This window comes from Strix uralensis, chromosome 1 (assembly GCF_047716275.1).
Source record: "Strix uralensis isolate ZFMK-TIS-50842 chromosome 1, bStrUra1, whole genome shotgun sequence".
Lineage (NCBI taxonomy): Eukaryota > Metazoa > Chordata > Aves > Strigiformes > Strigidae > Strix > Strix uralensis.
The window spans coordinates 52,515,989-52,538,603 of NC_133972.1; the positions used below are offsets into that span (position 1 = coordinate 52,515,989).

At 36.9% G+C, this 22,615-nt stretch overlaps 1 protein-coding gene across 1 annotated transcript in view; it reads right to left on the reverse strand.

The window, feature by feature from the left end:
- PRTFDC1 (phosphoribosyl transferase domain containing 1) overlaps nt 1–22,615 on the reverse strand; it is a 49,578-nt gene that overhangs the window by 20,721 nt on the left and 6,242 nt on the right. The window contains exons 3-4 of the mRNA XM_074866365.1: nt 21,479–21,662; nt 814–879 (exon numbers count right to left, since the gene is read on the reverse strand). Coding sequence (XP_074722466.1) covers nt 814–879; nt 21,479–21,662 — 250 coding nt within the window. The remainder of the gene's footprint in view (nt 1–813; nt 880–21,478; nt 21,663–22,615) is intronic.

The following is a 22,615-nucleotide window of genomic DNA, read 5'->3' on the forward strand; positions in this document are numbered from 1 at the left end:
CTTCTTTTTCTTGTGTGCTATAGTACAACAAACAAGTTTGCTAGTGCTACATTTGAGTGGTTTGAAGGAACTGGTATTATTTAGTGCCAGCTAATAAAAGAGTAACTGCACATGCAGTACAAATAACAAGATAAGTATTATGTTGCCTCAATGCATAAGTAAAGAATCCATTTCTGATAATTTTTCACATAGACCATTTGCCTAATGAAATCAGCCCTCCTTCCTCTTCAAAGTACTGCTTTGTATTACCCTGGTTGGATGAAAGTAGCCTTTTCACTGACTCAAACCATTCTCTTTCATTACTATAATGTTCAAGCATAATGCAAAGCAAATTCAGTCATGCAGCCAGCCTGATGCTGAAATAAAAAAAAATCCCATTTGATCATCTGAGTGAAAGGTTCCACAACTGAACTTTGTCCAGTAGGCAAAATTGTATTAAACTCTTCATATGCTGAATTCAATAGGGATACTCAATGTGCAGTTTGTTTGCATGCACCCATCAAAGGCAGAAAAAACAAGGCTCCAAGACATAAACAAGCTCAGGGGAAGCATTCCAGCAAGGATTTTGCCCACAGTCTCACTGATGTTATGTGTATACCTATTGGAAAATGCCTACACTAGGATGGAGGGACTACATTCTGACATTTTTAGGCATCTGCAATCTGAAAGCAATGTCATTACAGCAACTTAATAGATGAATAAATTTCTTTGATTCCAGTATTAGTATCTGACAGTCCATGTGAAAAATTACACAGCTTTTCTCAAGTGCTTTTAGCAAATCTATTTTCTTTCTTAAATTTAAAATTAACAAACCTTCCCAGTCAGCTTTGAAAGATCATCTCCTCCCATTATCTGCATATCTTGCATAGACTGATCATTCTGAAAGAAGAAAGATCAAACCTTGAAATTGGATATAACTGTATAAAATAAAAGCATAAACACGTTAACTTTTTTTGGATCTTTCACAGTCTTGGTTACCAGTATTTCTAATACTTATTAGTATTGGTGTATGACAAAACCACACTCTCACTTGTTCTTATGGCTTCTATCATCTCCTGATTGTATTTAAGCTAACATTGAGCTCCAGGCTTTACTGAACTAGAAAAACTTGCATCTTTCTTTTTAAAATAATGTTTCCTTGCTTGCTATTTCTTAATATGACACATGTTGAGTAACGTATTTGTCCCTTTCACAACGGGAGGACAGGAGCATCTCAACACTTGACCAAACACCTGTAAGCACATTCTTTTTTTGGAGCAGTCTTTAGAAACACAGGCAAAATGTGCTTATATCTGTCACTCACACAGAGAACTCTGCTATTTTTGAAGAAATTCACTCAGTATTTATTTTCAGGGGAAAAAAGTTTTGCAAAAATTATCACTTGTTATCAAGAATAGTTTCAGTGTGCCATACAGTTTCAAGAGGTTTGGTTTTGCTTTTTCAACTAACTCAAAGATAAAATCTTGAGTCCAATTTTGTAAAATGAAATACTGAAAACCAGGTCAAACCAAACGCAACAGAATAGTATGCTTTGATTTTCCTATTAGAAAAGGTATTTTTTAAAAAAAAACAGTAAAACATTTTTGACAGGTTTGTTTTGCAGTCATTTCTAGCTGAAATTTTTTCTGATGGAAAATTCTCAACCGGCTCTAGTTCAAAGTCATTATCAGCAGCACACAAAGTTAAGATCACATAAGGGAGACACACTTTTAAGAGAAGACAAAAGAGGCTGTAAAGAAGGTAGCAAATTAAAAAATACAAAGTCATGGCCAGGCTGTATGAACTTTCCAGAGAAAGCAAGAGCAAAACTAAGTATAGTTAATGTGGGGGTTTTGCCAAATTGGTGCATGTGCTAATCTAATCTCCCTATCCATAGGAAGACAGCGTTAGTCCAATTTCAGTAACAGCTGCAGCACCATAATGTGACACTGTAGTTTACCAGTAACATCTGGAAGCTTTATCATTACAAACAACTCACAAAAATGCAATACTTGAATACTTTGCTTTTATTTCATAAATGCGCTGCTCTGAAGTAAAATGTTTCTCCATGAATGGCACAGCAGGACTTATGAGGTAGGTGAGGATATACTGGGCTAGGGGGTTTATAGCTCTTCTTCCCCTGACAAAGCAGCACCAGCAGAGGTAGCACGGATGCGCCTTCCATGCAGCACGGTTACAGCTGCACGCCTGTGCAGATGGGAACCGCATCTGCCCACTCTCACAGCCCAGGTGGCAGAAGTCCAGGGACTTCCAAGACACCTTTGCAGCCACTTGATCACAAGCAATCTGACAACCCCAGGAACTATTTGTGGTCCCCATGGGAATGGATTGTCTAAATTAATACAGCTTTCCTGAGTAACTGTAAGTAAAGGTTGCAGAATCGCCTAGATGACAATTTCTCCAGGTTTGCATACTGCAGACCCACCAAAAGGCTCCCCTTTTACTCAGACTCCACTCCCCAAAAAGCTCTCACACCACAGCTTTGTAAGAGGTCCTTAGCAGTCATTGCCTTAAAAGACAGTTTTTAGACCTGCCTTCACTTTTTCTGCACTGGATCGAGGAGCTTTAGATCCTTTTCATGCTGCTCTGATTCGTTTCCTGGGAAACAGAGCTAGAGCAGGAATTAAGGTTACATCCCATATGTTTTCTAATGTAAGTTTCAACATTTCTCTTATTTTTGTAAAGAAAAACAGAAAGAAAAACTTAAAAACAAAGCAAGCAACTGACTTTCTCAGGAGATTATTTTAAAACTAAATAAAAAGTGGAAATAGAGAAAATTTTAAGTTCAGGCTTAAAAGCATAAGCCTTTTGTTGTTGAGCAAGACAGGTCACTCTTCAAAAGTCAGGGACATATTCAGTTCAAGACTATTATAAGACTATAAAAAGCAGGTAGTTTCTAATATCTACCATGGCATGTGTAACCAAGGCATTGACAAAATATTTTTTCATTTCCAAATGAGAAAGTCTGGAATTTCATTAACAACCAGCACACAAGAATTACTGAAGAGGCAGTCTGCCCTTAGTTGCTAGTTGAAAAAGAGAGGGAAAAAAACGATAACAGTGAGGTGCAATGATTAATGAATTTATTTATTTTTAACTAAAAAAAAAAAATCTCTTTCAGCAGTCTTCACAGCAGCACTGTTTCCTTTGCATTCTGTATTTCTGGCTCCAGCTGAAAGGAAGATGCTGAAATAGCATCTTCATTGCTGAAAAGCAGTTAAGCAAACACAAAAGCCATTGAGAGCTGGGGGATCAGAGCGTCCTGTCAATCTGCGTATTCATACATTGGCTGTTGTGACACAACTGCACACAATTATGAAAATCCTCGTGTTCTGACTGGAGAATGACTGCTGTCAGAGGACAAGGCTGAGTATTCACCGTGACTAAAAACCACGTAAGAAAAATGCAGCTCAGAACCCTCCAGCCAAGGTGCTTTCAAGAAATTCAAAGAAATTACTTTCATCATGCAGTAGAGCAATTCTCTTGCAAAAAATAAATTCAGATCATTGATTTGAATGCCATTTATAACCAACTCTACATTCATCTATTAACTCATACTGCAAAATACATACCTGCCAAACACCAAGACTCAATACCACAATATCACATTACTGTAATCATAATGCTCATATAGATAATGTGCACACTGGTTGCCATAGGAACCTCTCAATGCTTTTTTCTGAGTTCTCGGTTTATAATCTCAAAATAACACTGCACTAAATGTTAAGTATAAAGTACAATAAATGTCAGGAAAGAAAAAAATCTGTTTCATTCAGTACCAGTTACTGTCAATTCAGAACTGTTTGTTTAATTTTTATGGTCTCAAGTCATTCAGAGCTTCTTTTTTCCTTTGGGAGTTGTTCCATACCTTGACAAAACTGATATGATCAAGTTGTTAGGACTTCTTATAAATGCACAGACATGGATTAAAGGTTCACTTTCTGTCACACAAATTTCCTCAATACTTCCTTTCTAACATCCCTAAACCCCATCAACAGAATTTTTGCTGTTCAATGCTTGACACTAAACATATTGTCCCAGATAGAGACATATCAAAATCACACTGTTTTGGTTAATGCAGCACAAAATTTATTGCATCTGTTTCTAACAAGATATGATGCATTGTGTCGCATCCCTACACCTCATCCCAAGCTATATTTAATACTGCATTTCTGATTTTTTCTGTGTTTAATAAATCTGCATTTTCCAGGATAAATATCACTTTCTTTGTTTTTACTTGCTGTGTTGTGCTTTTTCACCTGTTCATCTTTGGTTTATAACTTTATTTCATTCAGACCTTGTCAATATACATCTTCAGACCCTATGAATACTTGATGAATGAAAGCAAGAATGTTGCTATTTCCACCTCCATTTTTCATGGCATGCAAGATACAACTTTGACTTTCTATGTTGATTGGAAGTATAGATATTTAAATTCCATCTATACTAAGTCATGTCTTTTGAACTGGGTGGGGCACAGAATTATTACATCTCTCTTACATCTCCTGAGATCAACACTTGGACATGGTTCAAGTTGCAAGTGAAATGAATTGGGTGGTCTCAGGAAAATTTATTATAAACAGCATTGCTCATCTGAAAATTGCACCAAACTGTGAACATCTGTTACTCTTCTAAAGAAAAGGAATCTGGAGTACATTAATACTGGGCTCAGTGAAACAAGGATTCTTTAATCATGGCAAAAAAGTAGCTCTAACATAACAGTTTAAATGTATAACTAAATTATGAAATATGGACACCAGGTCATTATCACACATCTAGTTACTACAGTCTGCAGAGTTCATATGGAATTTCTTTGAAAAAATGTGATTACCTTTTTCTCCCAAAATTCATCAGGGCAACACTTAACAAAGAAGGATGTGACCACTGGGCCTCTTCTACTTTGCTTTCTGCCACTTGGATGATACAGTAGATCTGCCAACCTGAGGAATCCCATGAGAACAGCTCTCTCACTTTGCATCGTGATCCCATCTCCTGCATCTGGGGTTTTGTGCTGGTTTTGGCTGGGGTAGAGTTAATTTTCTTCACAGTAGCTAGTACGGGGCTGTGTTTTGGATTTGTGCTGGAAACAGTGTTTATAATTCAGGGATGGTTTAGTTATTGCTGAGCAGTGCTTACACAAGGCCTTTTGTGATTCATACTGCCCTGCCAGCGAGCAGGCTGGGGGTGCACAAGAAGTTGGGAGGGGACACAGCTGGAACAGCTGACCCCAGCAGACCAAAGGGATATTCCACACCATATGACATCATGCTCAGCATATAAAGCTGGGGGAAGAAGAAGGAAGCGGGGCATGTTCAGAGTTATGGCATTTGTCTTCCCAAGTAACAGTTATGTACGATGGAGCCCTGCTTTCCTGGAGATGGCTGAACACCTGCCTGCTGATGGGAAGTGGTTTGTTTTGCTTTGCTTGTGCATGCAGCTTTTGCCTTACCTATTAAACTGTCTTTATCTCAACCTATGAGTTTTCTCACTTTTACTCTTCTGATTCTCTCCCCCATCCCACAGGGAGGGGAGTGAGTGAGTGGCTGTGTAGGACTTAGTTGCCAGCTGGGGTTAAACCATAACAGCCTTCCAGGAAGGTTTTGACCAAAAAGAAGTGATTGATAGACCATCACTTTCAGTTGTCCCTTGGAACCTCAAGCTATTGAATACAGAGCATCTCTAAGGCTTACCTTATCCCTCCCTAATGGCTAAATGAAATGGTTAGGACAGAATTACTGCCTGTAAAGTTTCTGACTTATACCCACAAGTGGCAGAGTTTGAAAAGCAAGAGTCCAGCATCACTTCACCAATAGGTTTGGTGTGACATGTCCACTAAAGCAGAGTAGAGTTCAGTCTTCACATTCACTTTGGCCTCCCCTTTTTATTTTCCTTTGAGACTGTCATTAACTGCACATGATCTATGCTGCTTCTGCTCTCCTAGGGTGACCCAGAACCTTGAAATGTCTTCATTAAAGAGGATTACTCTGTTCCTAATTTAGGTATCTGAAAGTTAAGACATCTAAATCTATGCATCCTGGGCTCCCTTTATAATCAATGGAGAAAACAAAATAGATCACATAGATCATGTATTTCACCATATGGGAAATCTACAACAAATAACTTAAACCTAGACATCTATCTGTAAGAAATCTGAAGTTAGGTGAGATGAATCCCAGCTTAAGAGGAGAGATCAATATTTTCTTCCTAAAAACCTCACTGAGCACTCAGAAAGAAATTATTTTCAATCACATTTACCACAGGCTCATAAGAAGCAATGATCTTGACTATTTTCCATTACTAATGTGGGAAAAGAGAAAGAATGAGAGGTAAGGTCTGCAGAGAACAACTAAGATCATGAACTATCCACTCAGGCTGTCTCACAAACATTTAACACAATTCTCTTTGGTACCACTCCAGGATAATTTGCTTGCATGTTTACTCAGAGGTTTCATTTTAATCTAGGTGAAATATATTTGAGGAGGGATTTCAAAATATACAACCAATCTAATATTTCTTCCAACTTATGTCACAAAAAAAAATTAGCAACTAGTTGTTGGATACTTTTTACAAAAAGATTACACTGGATGATTAATAGGGGTCTACACTCTGAACTTCTTGGAGCAGAAATATAAATTTACCTATAGGGTCTATCCACTGGAAAATGAAAACAATTGGATTTCATGTGTGTGGGATCCATGAACATCAAGAATGGAGTCTCAACAAACCTCAATAAAACAATAACTTGCATTTGATACTGGAGGAAGGATAGCAACCAATTAGGCTACACCTTTGAAGGTGATCTGAACAGCTACATTTGGAATGGCAAGGGAACAAGGTGGATGGCATTAAAGCCAAAGGGGAGAAGACATTTACCAAGTTAATGAATGATGAGGATTTGAACCAAATTCTTCATAAAGTAAAGAAAAGCTGAGATTTGAAACATCACATGGACACAATTAATTTATGAAATGGATGTATGTTTTCAGAGACATGGCTACAATACACTACTATAACAGAAATTGAAAATGACATTAAACCCAAGCAGAACTGTATACTCTGGCATAAAAATTAACACATATTACAGATATGTTTTTCAGTTAAGAAAAAGCATAATGCTCAGATGAAAATAGAGCAGATATGACAAGAAATTACCTTCCAGTTAATATCTTTCAAAAATGACACCACAGGAGCAATGTCTCTCACACAACTTTGAAATAGAAAATTATTACTTCTATGTAACTTAGCTGCAGCAAACTGATTCACAATATGACCAAGCTTTCTGCACTTAAAAAATAGCATTGCAGAAATTAATTGCAGGTGTTGTCAGAGTTTAGATAGATGTATCTGCAATTATAAAGACTTCTGCATTGAAATTATATAATGTTCAATAATTATGATACCTTTTGGTACATGACCATGCTCTACCATCTCAGTCATGAACATAATAATTAAAATGAAAATTTTGATGTTCCAGTTTGGATGCAGACACCCTAGTATGAAACTTAATTGCTTTGTAGCCTGTCTCCTGAGAAGTACTTCAATATACGAATATGTTGGTCAGGGAAGTGTCAGTATGGCACCTACATCACCTGTTAACCTATTTTGACTACTAGGTAAAGTGAAACTGATATATAAAGTATAGGCTATGAAATTAAAATTATCCCCACTATATCAGCAGAAGTAAGAATGACATCAGTAGAGTGGTAATACATAAGATGCTGTACAAGCAACATACACTTGAACTGATACCGTTTTGCGTTTCTTCTCTAAAGAACAACAGCCAAGAACAACGAACCTCAAGAGTGTAGGTCAGAACACAGACCGTCAAGGTTTTCATGGCAGGCAACTAGAAGGACTATCCAGGCTTAAGTAGCAACATTCAGATGACAGCTAGTAAGTACTGTTAAGCCGGAGACATGTGCAAATGAGTGGGAATGATATGGATCGCTTCCCAGTAAAGACTGGAAAGCATGACTTCCCTTGTCCAGAATCAAATGTATACCAATGGGCAGACTGCAACCTCCAGGGCACACCCACTCTCAAAATAATCAAGTGCCAGGTCACTGATATATTTGAAGGAGGTGCTTTGAATACCTTGCAAACAAGCCAACAATGCTGAACCAACTGGAAATCAAATACAGTAAACTGGCATACACCCACCATCAGCACATCATCCACATCTCACAGGGACAGTAAAGGTACATTAGCACTGAAGCACTGATGGTTTCGTACCTGTCAGCTTTAAAGCTGCCTTCCTGAGCTGCTTGGTAACCACACCACTGACTATGCCGCACTGAGATCTGCCTTATTGCTATTGCCAGGATAACCTGCGGTAGTAAATTTTAAACTGGTGTAGCTATATCTATCAGAGCTCTAGTTACTACAGTGTACTTCTCTATGGTTACATTTACAATATAACTAATCTGAAGATTCCACTTTTTAAAAATTCTTTTTCTTCCTTGTTATTATTCCTTAAGTAAAAGTTTCATCACACAGGTTTGGAAGTGCTTCAAATTCAGGCTAGTCTATCCAGTTCCAGGGAAAGCCAAAGTTCTGCAATGAGGAAGTTGGTTTTGGACAGAGAAAGACAAACAACAAACTTACTGACAGCAAGGTACTCCTTATCCACTGACCTGTGGTAACACATGTATGTTTCTTCCCAGGGCAACAGTAAGTTATTAAACTTAATAAACTGGATTGTTTACAATCATCTGTTCACACATTCAGTAATTTCTTGTGTACCAGGACTCCTGCACGCCTTCTCTCTATTTAATCCAAAGAAGGTATCTTGAAATAGATACCAGAAAATTCATTCCCTGTAGGACTTGCTTCCACAGAGAGTCTGTGGTATCTAATGAAGCATAAACTGCCATTGAAGCTTCTCCCTACCCAATAAGGCATCCGGAATTGATCTCTCTTGTGTGTACTCTCAGACATCAACAAAGGTGAACTCACATCCAATGATAATGTGTATTTGCTAGGGGCAAATATTAAAAGCTGTAAATTCTTTACACTCTTTTTATTTTGCTGGAAGCATGTGTTCAACACTATATTTCCACCTATTAATAAGTTCTGTAGATCTCACAGAATCACAGAATCATCTAGGTTGGAAAGGACCTTGAAGATCATCTAGTCCAACCGTTAACCTAGCACTGATATACAGACTGAAGATATTTCAAGTATTTTCAAATAAAGAAAATTTTCTAAAAACATGGCTGCATACATAACCTACTCCTGTAGTTCTATTGTGGGTAAAACTTCCTTTAAAATCTCTAAACAGAGATATGATTTCAGTTTTATTGGCATAAACATGAAGTAACTCTACAGGAAATGGGCTAAACTGTTGTAAATCACAGTACAATTCAGACCAATTAACTTGGCTAATAAGGATCATAGACAATAAGTTATTTCATATTTTCCTTTCTGGTTTAGCAATTCAATTTTATATATTTGCTTGGTATTGGTTCAATGGGCTATTTTGTTTAAGAATAAGGCATTAAGACTGCATCACCACATACAACAATATGGCACAAAAAGCACCTGTACACTTAAAAAGATCAGCAAGAACTGAAATCAGGAACATGTGATAACAAACGTTTTGAATTGTATATAAATCAGAAACACAATAGATCCTCAAAACTCAGGTTAGTTTCTACAGAGTGTAGTCTGAGGTTTCCTTGTACTATAACTTCTTTTATCCTGTACAATAGTATTTAAAACATAGAAATAAAATCTGCATATGTTCCAGGATGAGAAAAGGTACTAGCAATTTCGTAGGGCTGTTCAGTCGCGTGAGGTGAGATTCAGACCACATACACTGTCTCCAGAGATGGGAGGCAAATAAAATTTAAAACTTACAGACAAAAGAACGATTTAGGAAGTGTACTCTCCAGAACTGCCATAATCTTACTCAAGTACTCATTCTGGACTGCCAGGAGGCATTACTAAGGGTATCCACCTTTTGTGATAATAATGTAATACAGCCCACACTCTTGGAATAGGAGACTTGGGCTTCTTTTCTTCCTCAGCTGTCAGAAGACCGCCATAAGCTATAGAGTGTAGGGAAAACCTTCCTCAAACATTACAGCAGCAGAACTAGAAGTCATGTTTCCCAGCATCAACAGAGGGTCTCAGCATGCCAGTTGGGACACTACTAGATCCATGTGTACCATCTTACCCCATTTTTTAAATTGTGTTGTAAAGTAATGGACAAAAGCAAATGAACATTGTAAAAAATTGTATAGTGAATTTGTAGCTAAGAACACTGTCATTGGGGGCTTCTGCAAGCACAAGATAAAACAGTTTTCTCTAGACTAAGCACAAAGTACTAACCTTATGACCCTGACTATCAGAAGTTCCTAGGATTTGGTGATAAAAGGAAGGTAGGAGAAGAATCTTCAAATTTGTCAAATAGCCACAGGCTGAGAAAACAGATAGATAGGTGTAAGCAAATTCACAAAAGATGAGACTGATAAAAACCTCAGATGCTTAGCCCCTTCCAGCAATCTGGAGTCTAGTGTATCACTGACTTTCACAACTCAGTATCACTCTCTTTCATACCACTGTGTTTGGTCCCTTGGCTAGTGACAACTTGGAAACTTTTGACAACACACATAGCTTTTGTGAGTTTTCTTGCAAGGTTATTTTATAGTATCCCTTCTCTATTTAAGTATTCTAACTTCTACCTATCAAATGAGGAGGGAAAAGAATTTTGTATTCGTCACACAGATAAGCACTGCAATAATACAGTACTTCTTGTTATTGCTATATTCCTTTAAAGTAACCTTTTTGGTTTATGCCTTCCAGCACCCTTGGGGTGTGGCACTGCATGAAGATCTCACATGCTATGATCTGTTTTAAGAAACAGCATTTAAGAGATGCCAGTAAAAGAGAGTCATAGAATTCCCCAGGAAAATTAGAACCCTCCGGCTTCTTTTAATTAATTTTGCCCCATTTCAGATCTCAATATAAAAAAACCACACACTAGATGGTATTATTAGTATCCAAATAAGTAATCAAGGTGATATTTTTCCAATGCATAAACATGTCACGGTACTTTCAAACCTGTCAGACCTTATTTGTACAACAGGATTAGCAACCATTATGTTCTGGACCTTATACATAAGAGCGTTTCTCCCTGTCACTGTAAAAATCTGTGAAGCAGGCTGAAAATACAGACGATAGTCTCTCTTAATGATGGCATATAGTATTGCTGCAAATGCCATAATTTAGTAGTAGCTTGCTGTATTTCTGGCAGAATATGAAACAAAATATTTTACTAAGACTAAACTTCAACTTTTTAGGCTTTATAACAAATCACTGCTTTACAACAAACACTGTATCCAGGGGAACTTTAGAATCTCTTTAAAAAGATGGCCTTTTGAATGCTTTTAATGAAATCCCCTGATGCTTTGAATCTGCTCTAAAACAGACCAATTTTAAAAAATCCACAGTCTCAAATGTTAAGATGTTCCAGAAACCTGGACTGCTTAAAAATACCAAAGATTTAAGCTCATGCGAAAAACATATTTAAAAAAAAAAGAAAAATGAACTTCAGATCTAAAACTCCATTTATACATAGTAGCTGTACCCTCTGTAACATACTGTAATCTAAAACATTTATTTCAAATTGGAAAACATTTAAAAAAAAAAAATTACAGCTTGGTAGAAAAACGTGACCCTTGGGGAGACAAATTTCTCCAGAAAGATTAGAAAATACCCCTTGTGGAGTTTGCATTAGATCTGAAGTCCGGAAGAACAGAGTATCAACCCACAATACAGGAAAAGTGGAAAATGTTTTCAGTTAGAAAAAAGAATGCCACAGCTAAAAATCACAAATCAGCATAAAGAAAGGTAACACCTAAGCATGGAACAACGGATAAAATGAAAAGTATCCTGACAAAGCAAGTAATTACTTGCTTTAATATGCCCCATAAATGCCTTAAAACAGTATTTTGATATTGCTAGAGAGTTGTAGCACAGCTCAGTACCACTCTGCTTTCAGTGCCACATCTGTTCTCGTTCTGTCCCCATGGCAATCAGGCCACTTCCTACTCAATTCTCCCCCGGCAGAGATGTTTGGTTCCCCCAAACCTTTTACATGTGAGTCACCGAAACACTTACTCATACTTAAAAAAAGTCACTAAGAATTCAGATGGTGCTAACATATTTAAGTGGTGTGTAGGTGTGTTATCTGATGCACACAGTTACAAAGATCACCCCTCTATGAGTAAGTTTTACATTACAGATAAACTTGATAAACTGACAGTATGATAGGTTTATTATGACCTTTCCTGAACTATGCCCACAAATTAACGCCTACTTATATTATTAGTAACACTCCAAGCCCCTAAGCTGTGTCCAACAGGAAAATACTGTATAATTAAAATAACTTAAATCAGAAACATTTTCTTCCTCCTCACACTCAAGACAGCCTTGAGCGAGGGATGAATTTAAGTTCTTGTGTCTCACAACTCTGGCATCACGTTAAATGGAAGCTGTAGATGCCTAGAAAGGAGAGCATCTGCCTCCAAGCCTGAGAAGTTTCACAACACTGAATTTTAAGGTCACATTTTATTACATATAGTACAGCCTTCTTCAGTTTGCCTTAGAACACTATGAAAAGTAGGTTGGTTCACAAAAATAATTAGGGTTGGAATATCCATACTCCCTCTGATACCTCTGAGGAGCATCTCAGATAAAGAAGAGGAGAGCCCGAGGCTTGCACACTTGGTAACGAGGATTCCTTAACTATGGGCACACTTCTTTTTCCAGCAAGAGCTGTGCCAGCTAAAGAGGTTACTGCCCACAAGCTGTCCCAGCTGCTTGTAACTCTGCCTCTGGCAAGGCCTACTGGCACGCTGAGATGCATGTATGCATCTGGGTCAGTAAAAATGAATCCAGCAAGCTGAAGCGGTTCAAATAGAGTCTCTCATAACTGGTCTCATCTGGGCTGAGACAGGTTAGGAAGTGCTCAGAAGCAGCTGAGCTGGCAAGTGTGACTGGCAGGAGGGCACTGCAGTCGCTGAGGAATGAACTGGAGACTATAATTGCTCCAGCCAGTGCCGATGTAATCAAAAAAGAGACCCATTTCCAGTGTCTTAGTTTTCACACCAAACCACTACCTATCTGTAGCTGATGTACAGATGAATCTGGCAGGAGAGTTTATTCTCAAAGTTGCCTGAATCACGCTGTTACTCTAATAACACCAGCCACAATTTAAGCAAGGCTGCTGTTCTTCTCAATTTTGTAAATTTCTTAAAAAAATTAATTACCTAGTTGCAAGAATAAGCTTTTGGGACAACTTCTGCTACTAACACATTTTCAGCTATTTCTCTAAAAAGCTTTAGTGTCTCTGAGGCTGACATTTTGCAGTAAGACACTGCTGCGTGTAGAAGTGGTTTTTGTTTCTTTCACGAAAATATTCTATTTTTAAACAAGTCAACACTTGGAAAATGAACATTTGGACACAGTTAGGAGGACTGTGAATTGCAGCATCTCCAAACATTCTATTCACAGAAAATATGATCTGTTTCTACTGTTCCTCACCTTAACCATCTCAGGTCTTATGACGTTTCAGGAGATAACTGAAGCACCAGAGGTACACAGATAGCATCAGTGCCTGCTTAAGACTTGGGATATCTTTGGCTTAGAACTGTAAAGGACCTTTTACTTGCTCATTTTATCAGGTTTGAGCATTTCACAGAGCTTTCACTCAGAAAGATATTACTACTTCAGGATGCAAATGCCATTTTATCCATTCAGAGACATGGAAAAGTACACAGAGATAAAATCCCTTTGGCAATTCTAGGAGTAGATTTCTAGTCCTAAATCTCTCATCTTTAGCTTGCCCATAAGACATCTATTTGGCAGCACCACCTACAATCACCAGAACACATTTCTCAGAACAGCAACAACTTTAAGGCCTATACCCATGACACTGGTAGCCTGTGTGGACTAAATTAATGTCCTATTTTTATTGCTCTAAATATGCTTCTAAAAGTATATCATGCTACAAAGTTCTCTGTACAGGTGTTCACTGTCTACAGTGCTGACCGCAAGCCATGCATCTGAAAAAGGTTAGAAGAGTGTATTTTAGTTTTGGAATGTCTAGTATATGCACAAACTCTTTCCAAATTAAATAAATAAACCACATTTTGCCTACACTGAAGATATTTATTTGCATGTCACATTGATAATTCACTGATAATTTGGAGTTCAATCCTCTGAAATTATTGCAGAATTTGGCCTTAAAGTTGATAGGAATTCATTCTACCAGGTAGACTCCAATTTGTAATTCCTTCATGGCTACTCAGCGTGAAGAAGATGACGTGGTCATCAGTTAAATTGTGTGCATAAAGCAAAACAAAGGGAACACACAATCTGCCCAAGAGAAAACCTGTAAGCACAAAAGCTAATGTGGATTCTCTTTCATCTCAGGATCCACATTTTTCTCAGGAGATCGATCATATGTTGTGTTTTCATGACACACAGGCATGGAGGTTGTACAATGATTGTAACACTGGTGTAGAGTCTGGGTATAGACATGAATCATTAAATGCAAGGAATACACTTATTGTTTCTTTTGTGTTGTTAAATGAATAAAACCATTTTGAAGTTACTTGCTTTTTAGGGTCAGGATTCAGCATACTGTTTTCATACATAGAGTTCATACTGATCTTAAAAAAACAAGTCTCATACCATAAAATTATACTGAATAAGAATAGGTTATTATGCAAAGCAGGAATGTACATTTTACACCGTTCTCTGATGATAGTCTGATGCTTCATGCTGTTGTGTTTTTTAAGATGGAAGTATTTAGTAATGGTGTATGAGAACTAAAGCTACATGGCAGAAAAATAAATTATTTTACTACATTTACCAACCAGCTTTCAACTTACTTGTTATAAAATCCCTGTTTTCTTACTCCTACAGTAGAGAGATTTAGCAAAACTGTTTACTGAGATGGCTTCATAAAGCAAAACCATTCAGATTTCTACTAAACAATGCTTGTTTTGTTGCTTGTTTTCAGAATTTTACAGCACTAATGTTCCTGTTTATGCCAAGATTAATAACCAACAGTTGTAAATATATTTCAAACTGGAGGCTGAAGAGGAAACAGATCATATCAATGGATTTGTTTGTGAACAGACTTCAATGCAACCATTGTGCATGGATTACAATTCAGAGGTCACTTTAAAATTAGTTATGTTCTAGAAATCATAAATAATGTATCAATTTTAAAGAATTATGAATTGACCAAATCCACATAATCCTCTAGAAGTTTCCTCCAAGTGACTAGCAAACAACATTACTTTGAAGTTCATTCATATTTTTCAGGATGATTTTCAACAGTATCTTCTTGACATCAGAAGAAAACTGCACTTCTAGAATCTGCAATTCAGATACTATATGGAAAACAGATCAATATTCTGTAATAATCTCTGCTCAGAATGGAATTAACAACTATGATGTATAATCTGATTATCAACAATTCATCTACCATTCTCTTTCAGAAGTGCATTTGCACAATTTCATAGAATCACAGAACAGTTTGGGTTGGGAGGGACGTTTAAAGGTGTCCAGCCCCCCTGCAATGAGCAGGGACACCTTCAGCTAGATCAGATTGCTCAGAGCCCCATCCAACCCGACCTTGATTGCTTCCAGGGATGGGGCATCTACCACCTCTCTGGGCAACCTGTTCCAGTGTTTCACCACCCTCATCATAAAAAATTTCTTCCTTATATCTAGTCAAAATCTACCCTCTTTTAGTTTAAAACCATTACCCCTTGTCCTATCCCCACAGGCCCTGCTAAAATTCTGTCCCCATCTTTCTTATAGGCCCCCTTTAAGTATTGAAAAGCCACAATAAGCTCTCCCCGGAGCCTTCTCTTCTCCAGGCTGAACAACCCCAACTCCTTCAGCCTTTCTTCACAGGAGAGGGGTTCCAACCCTCTGATCATCTTTGTGACCCTCCTCTGGACCCACTCCAACAGATCTGTGTCTTTCCTGTACTGAGGACTCCAGAGCTGGATGCAGTACTCCAGGTGGGGTCTCAAAGTTATTCAAAATAACAGAGTTTATTATAACAGTGTTATTTCAAAATAACAGAGATGACTGGTCTTCTGTCACTTTAGTCCACACAGGAACAACCAAATAAATCACAAAGTCTTAAGGAAAAGAATCAATCTCAGTCCTAATTTAGCTCTCCATGTTTTTCAGTGAAAAAAAGCTATACCACCAAGATTCACTTGCCCTCTCCCAAAATGTGAGGTTTACTATCAAACTTACTTTGTAAAATATAGTCATTAAGAGAATTAAATAGACATCTATGGATAAGGATATTTCACAAGAACAGGAAGCTATGCATGTAGAAAGCACACTGGTCTGCCTAATAAAAGTATGTGGTGTTTTTCCTCTCTTCCACCAGCTCCCACCACCAATTTCAATGAGCCTTAGCATGATTCTTTCAATTTTTAGCTTCCATCATCTGCCCACTAAAGAAGTCTTAATTCACACATATTTAGTTTCTCTTCTATTGACAGGTTGCTGAGAACTTCTCCAGAAAGTCTACAGACTCTGCATACTTCCTCTACTCCTCCACTTAAATTTTTCCAATTCCATTTCAAAAATGAGCTTTGGTTTAAATATCACATTTGGCATACCCATGGAAGAGGATTAGGTGATATTGTTACATCTATTAGCAGGGGATTAGACTTGATGAGCCGGAACATCCTCTTCTGTCTCAAACTCTAATTCAACCTCTACCTTTATCAGCCTGTCCTAAATTGTCCCTTCCACGCTGAACAGAGAGAAGCTCTGATTATTGTTTGTGAACACTCTTTTGCTATGGTTCTCATGCTATATTTTTTACTAAAACATATCCCATTCTGTCCTTCATGACATCCACGTCCTTCTATTCCTTTGTTCACTCTCTTTTGGTTCATCCTCATTCTTTCTTGTCTAGTCCTGTCCATTAATTTGTAAACACCCTAGTAAAACACCTTCCTGCTTCCTCTGTTGTACTCCCTCTGGATTCTTCCTAATTCATTCTTTGATCTCCTAAAGTTATCAATATAACAAACATATTAAAGAATTTCTGGATCCATGTTTCTTACATCTCCTGCTGGTGTCATTTTCTCCTTAGATGACATTCCCAAGCCCAGCTTCTTCCTCCATTAGTTTTCATCCTTGACTTCAAACTACCATGTTTCTGAAAATAATATTGAATTCTTCTATCAATCTGAAACTCTCACCTCTTTCCAACTTCAGAGCTCTGATTCCCTGTGGAGGAGCAATCACCCGGGAAAAAAATTCAGTACAGTGAAAACTGAATATATTAAATTTTATCCATCCACGTTTAAACTCAAAAATCTCTGCAGTCAATTGCATTGTTCCTAACTTCTACTAAAATCCAATATTTTAGAACTTAATATCTAAGGAGCTGCCAAATTCTATCAGTTCTATCAGTTCAATGTTTCCAGAATATATTGTTTTCCCCTAAAACTTGTCATGCAGCTCTCCATACCTGCATCAGATTTCATGTGAGGACTATTCTAGTGCTTCCTTGCCTACCCACTATACTTATTGCCTCACTTCTCTTTAGTTCATTCAAAAAGTGTGTCTTCTCTGTTCTGCCTCTTAAAACTCAGAGCCACGGCTTCTCATTCAAATTTCCATCACTGGATTTTATTTTCCTCTCCATCTATTTCCTGACTCTTGCCCTTAAGTCTACAGGATACCTCCACATATGTTTATTCTGAAATCATATTTTCTAACTCTCACCTTGGTGCTTTCTTTTAATTTGCCCGCTGCGCTAGAAGCTTGTAAAGTGGCCATACAGCCTCTAATCAAGTCCCCACTTAAACAATCTCCTTATTTTGAGCTCTTTTAAATACACAAAATTAAAATGAGAACAAGGATATCGTATCACCTGTAAGTCTACAAGAAATGGCATTCTCCAAAAATTGTATTTCTATGGAGGGAAACTATCCATATATCTTCCAGTCATGATTCTTTTCCATTTCACAATTATTTTTAATGTCATTCTTACTGATTAAGAAGCCTTAAAATTCTGAGTTATAACAATGTTATCAAGTGTTTCTTTGTAAATTGTATATTTCTCAATTTACAGATAGAAACTTTGTTTACAATTAAGCACACCTAATTTTTTCTTTATTGATGTACACCTGAGCCTATTAGTTTCTGTCCACGTGTAAACTCCTTAACTTTCTCTACTGTATCATTTTAGCATTCTAGTGAAAAAAAACCTAAAGAAATGGAAAAATACAGTTCTATTTCTAGAGGAAATAAAAATATGCTTTCAGACAAGGATGCACCTCCAGTTTCAGTTGCAGAAATTCTATTAAAGGTCTAAGAACGAATACTGATGTCAGTAGAACATAAACAGTATTATTATGCTATAAACATTATTTTTAGGCTATGGTTTCCGAAGTTGTATTCCATTTTGTTTCCTCTAAAAATAATAACCAAATGGGGTTTTCCAACATTACCTGTATATATACTAAATTCAGTAATCTGACATGCCAATTTGAGATAATGAAACAAGACACTCCTTGTAAAAAACAGGAAAGTTTCTCCTAAAAATGTCCATGATTAGGCACATATGTCAATACTCTGCAAATCAGATAAAACCATCCTGATTATGGAAATACAAGCAGCCCCTCATCTCATTAATATCTACAGAACATAAATGTCCTATGCTTTTCTTTTTAAAATCAATTCATTTGTATGAAGAAGTCTAAAAATGCCCAACTTTCAGCTACTTACTGTGAAAGCAGATCTTAACATACTAATTAAGTGTCTAAATTCTGGAATATGATGACAGGTTTGAAAAACAAAGAGCCATGTAAAGCTGGTCATATTTGCAATATCCTTTTCCTGTAGTCATGTACATACACCAGATATCAAAGTACAACATTTTCCACTGATATTTTGCAGTTAAGTCGTACTTTCACTGATGCCAAGATCTGACTTTGGGAGACAGTCAGAGCCCATTTTTGCTACATGATTAAAACAAGAAATCCCACTTTAAATTGCAACCTCTAAAAATCGACTAACCTTTCAGTATTGATGTTGGAATGAGACAATTCAAAAATCCCATGAGTTTGAGCTGAAATTAGTTGTTGGATTTAAACAGCTGGAAGGGGGAAGGGAGACATATCTGAATGAGGTATATTGAGAGCAGCAGGACTCCCTTTAGGAGAGAAACAGAGAACAGTTAGTAAAAGGAAGCAGGATAAATAATGTGAGAACAGTGTATATAAAATGAAAAAGGGATAAAAAGAGAGAGCAGTTATAAATCTTAATAGAAAGTGGAACAGGAAAAGCAAAATGAAGCAAAGGAGTGGAACTGGTGATGCTCCAAGACTTCATGTAGAGTCTTAATTCTAAATCTGTAATTATTTGCCTCAGATTAAAGTGTAAAACACTGTGAGAGGTATGTTATTACAGAATAAACTGACATGGGGGATTTGGGAGTCTCATATAAGGCTGGGATAAAGAGTCCTTCAAACTAGTAACAGTGAGTTCCTCAAGTGTTCTGACCACAGCTATGCTGACAAGGGTACATTCCCTAAAACCTGCAATTGGACCGGACACCACATAAAATGCAAAGGATGACAGGTAGTGGTACTGATACTGTAGTCAGCATTACATTTATGCATATCTCATGGAATGAATCTACCAATATTAATGTAATTTCAAATTTATACTGCAGTGTCATTCAGCTTCTCAAGACCAAGCAGATATCAAGCACTGTTACAAGCACTAAATCAAGCACAGCTTCAGGCTCTAAATACATGACACCTGTTTAGAAGCACTTATAAGAAAAAAGGATTTATTTTCTAAAAACTAGATGCAAGCACTAGTTCTAGGGAAGGCAGTACCTTCCTGCTAAAGCATGAGGCTAAGATCCAAAATATGCACAGCCACTAAATGCTAGGATCATCTAAGACTTAAGTCTTGATAATTGCATCCTTGCATAACAAAATTTGTATCACAGTTTCAGCTTGATGTAACACACTTTTGTTGTATTTCCTAAACAATAATGTGAAGATTTCCACACTTTTGCAGTATACATCTGTCACTCATTGGTTATGGGTTAGTTTGGCTAGTAAGAGTTGACTTGTCACCAAGGAAAGAAATTTTGGAAGCAGGGTATCTTCATACTGGGTAAGAGATAACCCAATAGGAAAAGCATGTGCATTACCTATATGCCAGGTGCAATACAAAAAACAATTTAAGTAATTCCACTATTCGCCAAGCAGTATTCTTGAAGTGCTATCATTACTACACCAAAAAAAATTGAGTATAATTCCCATGTGCCTTTATGTGAGACAAATATTATATTCAACTTTATTAATTAGTTCCGTAGTACTGCTAAATATCTAGAAATTGTATAATATTAGTATTGCACATGTCCTTCATGGACATGACTAAGTCTTGGAAGAGAAGTCCCAGGACCAAATCCTAACCAAATGGCTACAAAGTGCTCTCATGTACTTCTCTTCTACGATGGAAAAAATTCAGATGGGATTTGTGAAAGTTAAGAAAAGTTTATGGTCACTGGGGTCAAAACAAAATGCCAACAGCCTGTCTGGGGAAAGGACGTCTTGTGGGAACTATCAGACTCAGCAAGTTGCATTTATGCTCAGAGAGAAGCTATTATCACTCCATTTATTTAGTGTACTTCCTCAGACATTTCTAGGACAACTTACTTCTAGAAATGCTCCCTCACTATGGAGTGTGCACTACAAGGTGGAATATAAATGTATAGCTTATGCAAACAGAAATTGTAATCAAGCATTCTAAAAAAAGGCCGGTCATCTCACTATCATTGCCTCACTGACACAAATGAATCATTACTGCATAATTCCTCTAAAGAGGAAGTCTTGATCCTTACTTCAACACTGGATTTGGTTCACTGACTTATTTCATTTTCTTATAAAACACTATCATCATCTAGTGGTATATTTTGCTACTATGTAAACTGCATGTTATGAAGATGAAAGCATTACATTTACTTAGCATTAAACATTTAGAATAAGACATAGATTTATCATCTTGCAGTTATGCCAAACTATGTGGAGGTGGGGGTGGAAAATAAAGTAACATGAAATAAACTTGACAGAACTGTTAAGGATTTTGAGAACAAACAACATGCCGACATTTTACATGACAGAAACTTGAATAATTTTCTGTCCAAAAGTTAAGACAGACTAAATAAAAAAATACAGCTTGAGGATGCTTCATATCCTCATTCATACTATCCATAAAGTATGAAGGGACATGAGCAAATATTTTGAAGGAAAACCTCACAGGTTTTTCAAACAAAAATATTGTTCACACCATTTTTCTTATAATTTGGGGGGGAAAAAAATAAATTTCCAATTTACAAAAGTCCACTATTTACGATGAACATACAACCAGAATCTACATAAATAAGCTGTTGACTTACGTGGTAACTTTTCAGTCTCACAAAATCAACTTTCATGGAGATGAACCTTTCTGAATTCCTGCTGAGATTTTTAATGTGCTCCACAAGGTCAGCACAGAACTTGTAGCCACCTTTGAGGACACAGAGAACCACAATATCATTGTCTCCAATGTCTTGCATAATATCTTTGGCCAATCTTTCTGTCCTGTGGCAAAAAAAAAAAAAAAAAAGAATAAAATAACATTAGATGCAGATTCTCTAAGTTCATGGTATGCTCTCCATGTGGTTACAAAGAAACACTATGGTGAGTATATAGCTTGACTTACAGTCTGTTTAACTGTCTTGACTGGGTTTGGATCAAGTTCACAGTAGGCAGATATAGAGTGATGGATGCAAGATGCAAAGCATGTGAATCAAACTCGTTAACCTTAAATGCGTAAATTCCCCAGTTATAGAAAAGGGAATTACTCATCTCAGTACATGTTGAATTCAGAAGCATTTCAGAGATTTGGAGTAAAGAATGAAACTTAGCCTTCAATTTTACCTCAGGAAACATCAATATAAAATATTCCTGTACAATCCCCTAACTCGTAATGTTAGTACCTTGCAAGAACAGTAGATTAAGTGAAAGATAGGGAAGAGAATTATTAGAAATATTTCACACTGATAGGCTTTGGAAGATACTACCCCTACACTTTTTAATAAAAATATACACAAATACCATAAACAAATATAGCATCAATCAAAATTGTATAAAGAGTGTACAGTATTGGTATTTCATACAGCAAAAAAAGAAGAGTGTGAAGAGCTTAAAGTGACTTGTTCAAGGTCACACACATGAGAATAATCAAGGTTATGCTCCAATGAATCTGCAATTGCAGGTTTCCCATATCTGTCTTCTCTTTGACAATTCTGCAGTGCAAACACAATGCGGCAGATGCCTGAAACCAAAAGATACATATTTCTGCCATACAATAGTACATACATTTTCAAGATACAAATAACAAATATGAATGCTTATTTTAAGTAGCTTTGCTTTCTAAAGAACAAGGTAGATGGTGTTTCTAGACCTAAAACAGGGTACCAGGTAATTTCTAGATGTAAAGCAGGTATCAACAAAAAAATGGACAATGTCATGTGATATTTTGAGGAAGAACA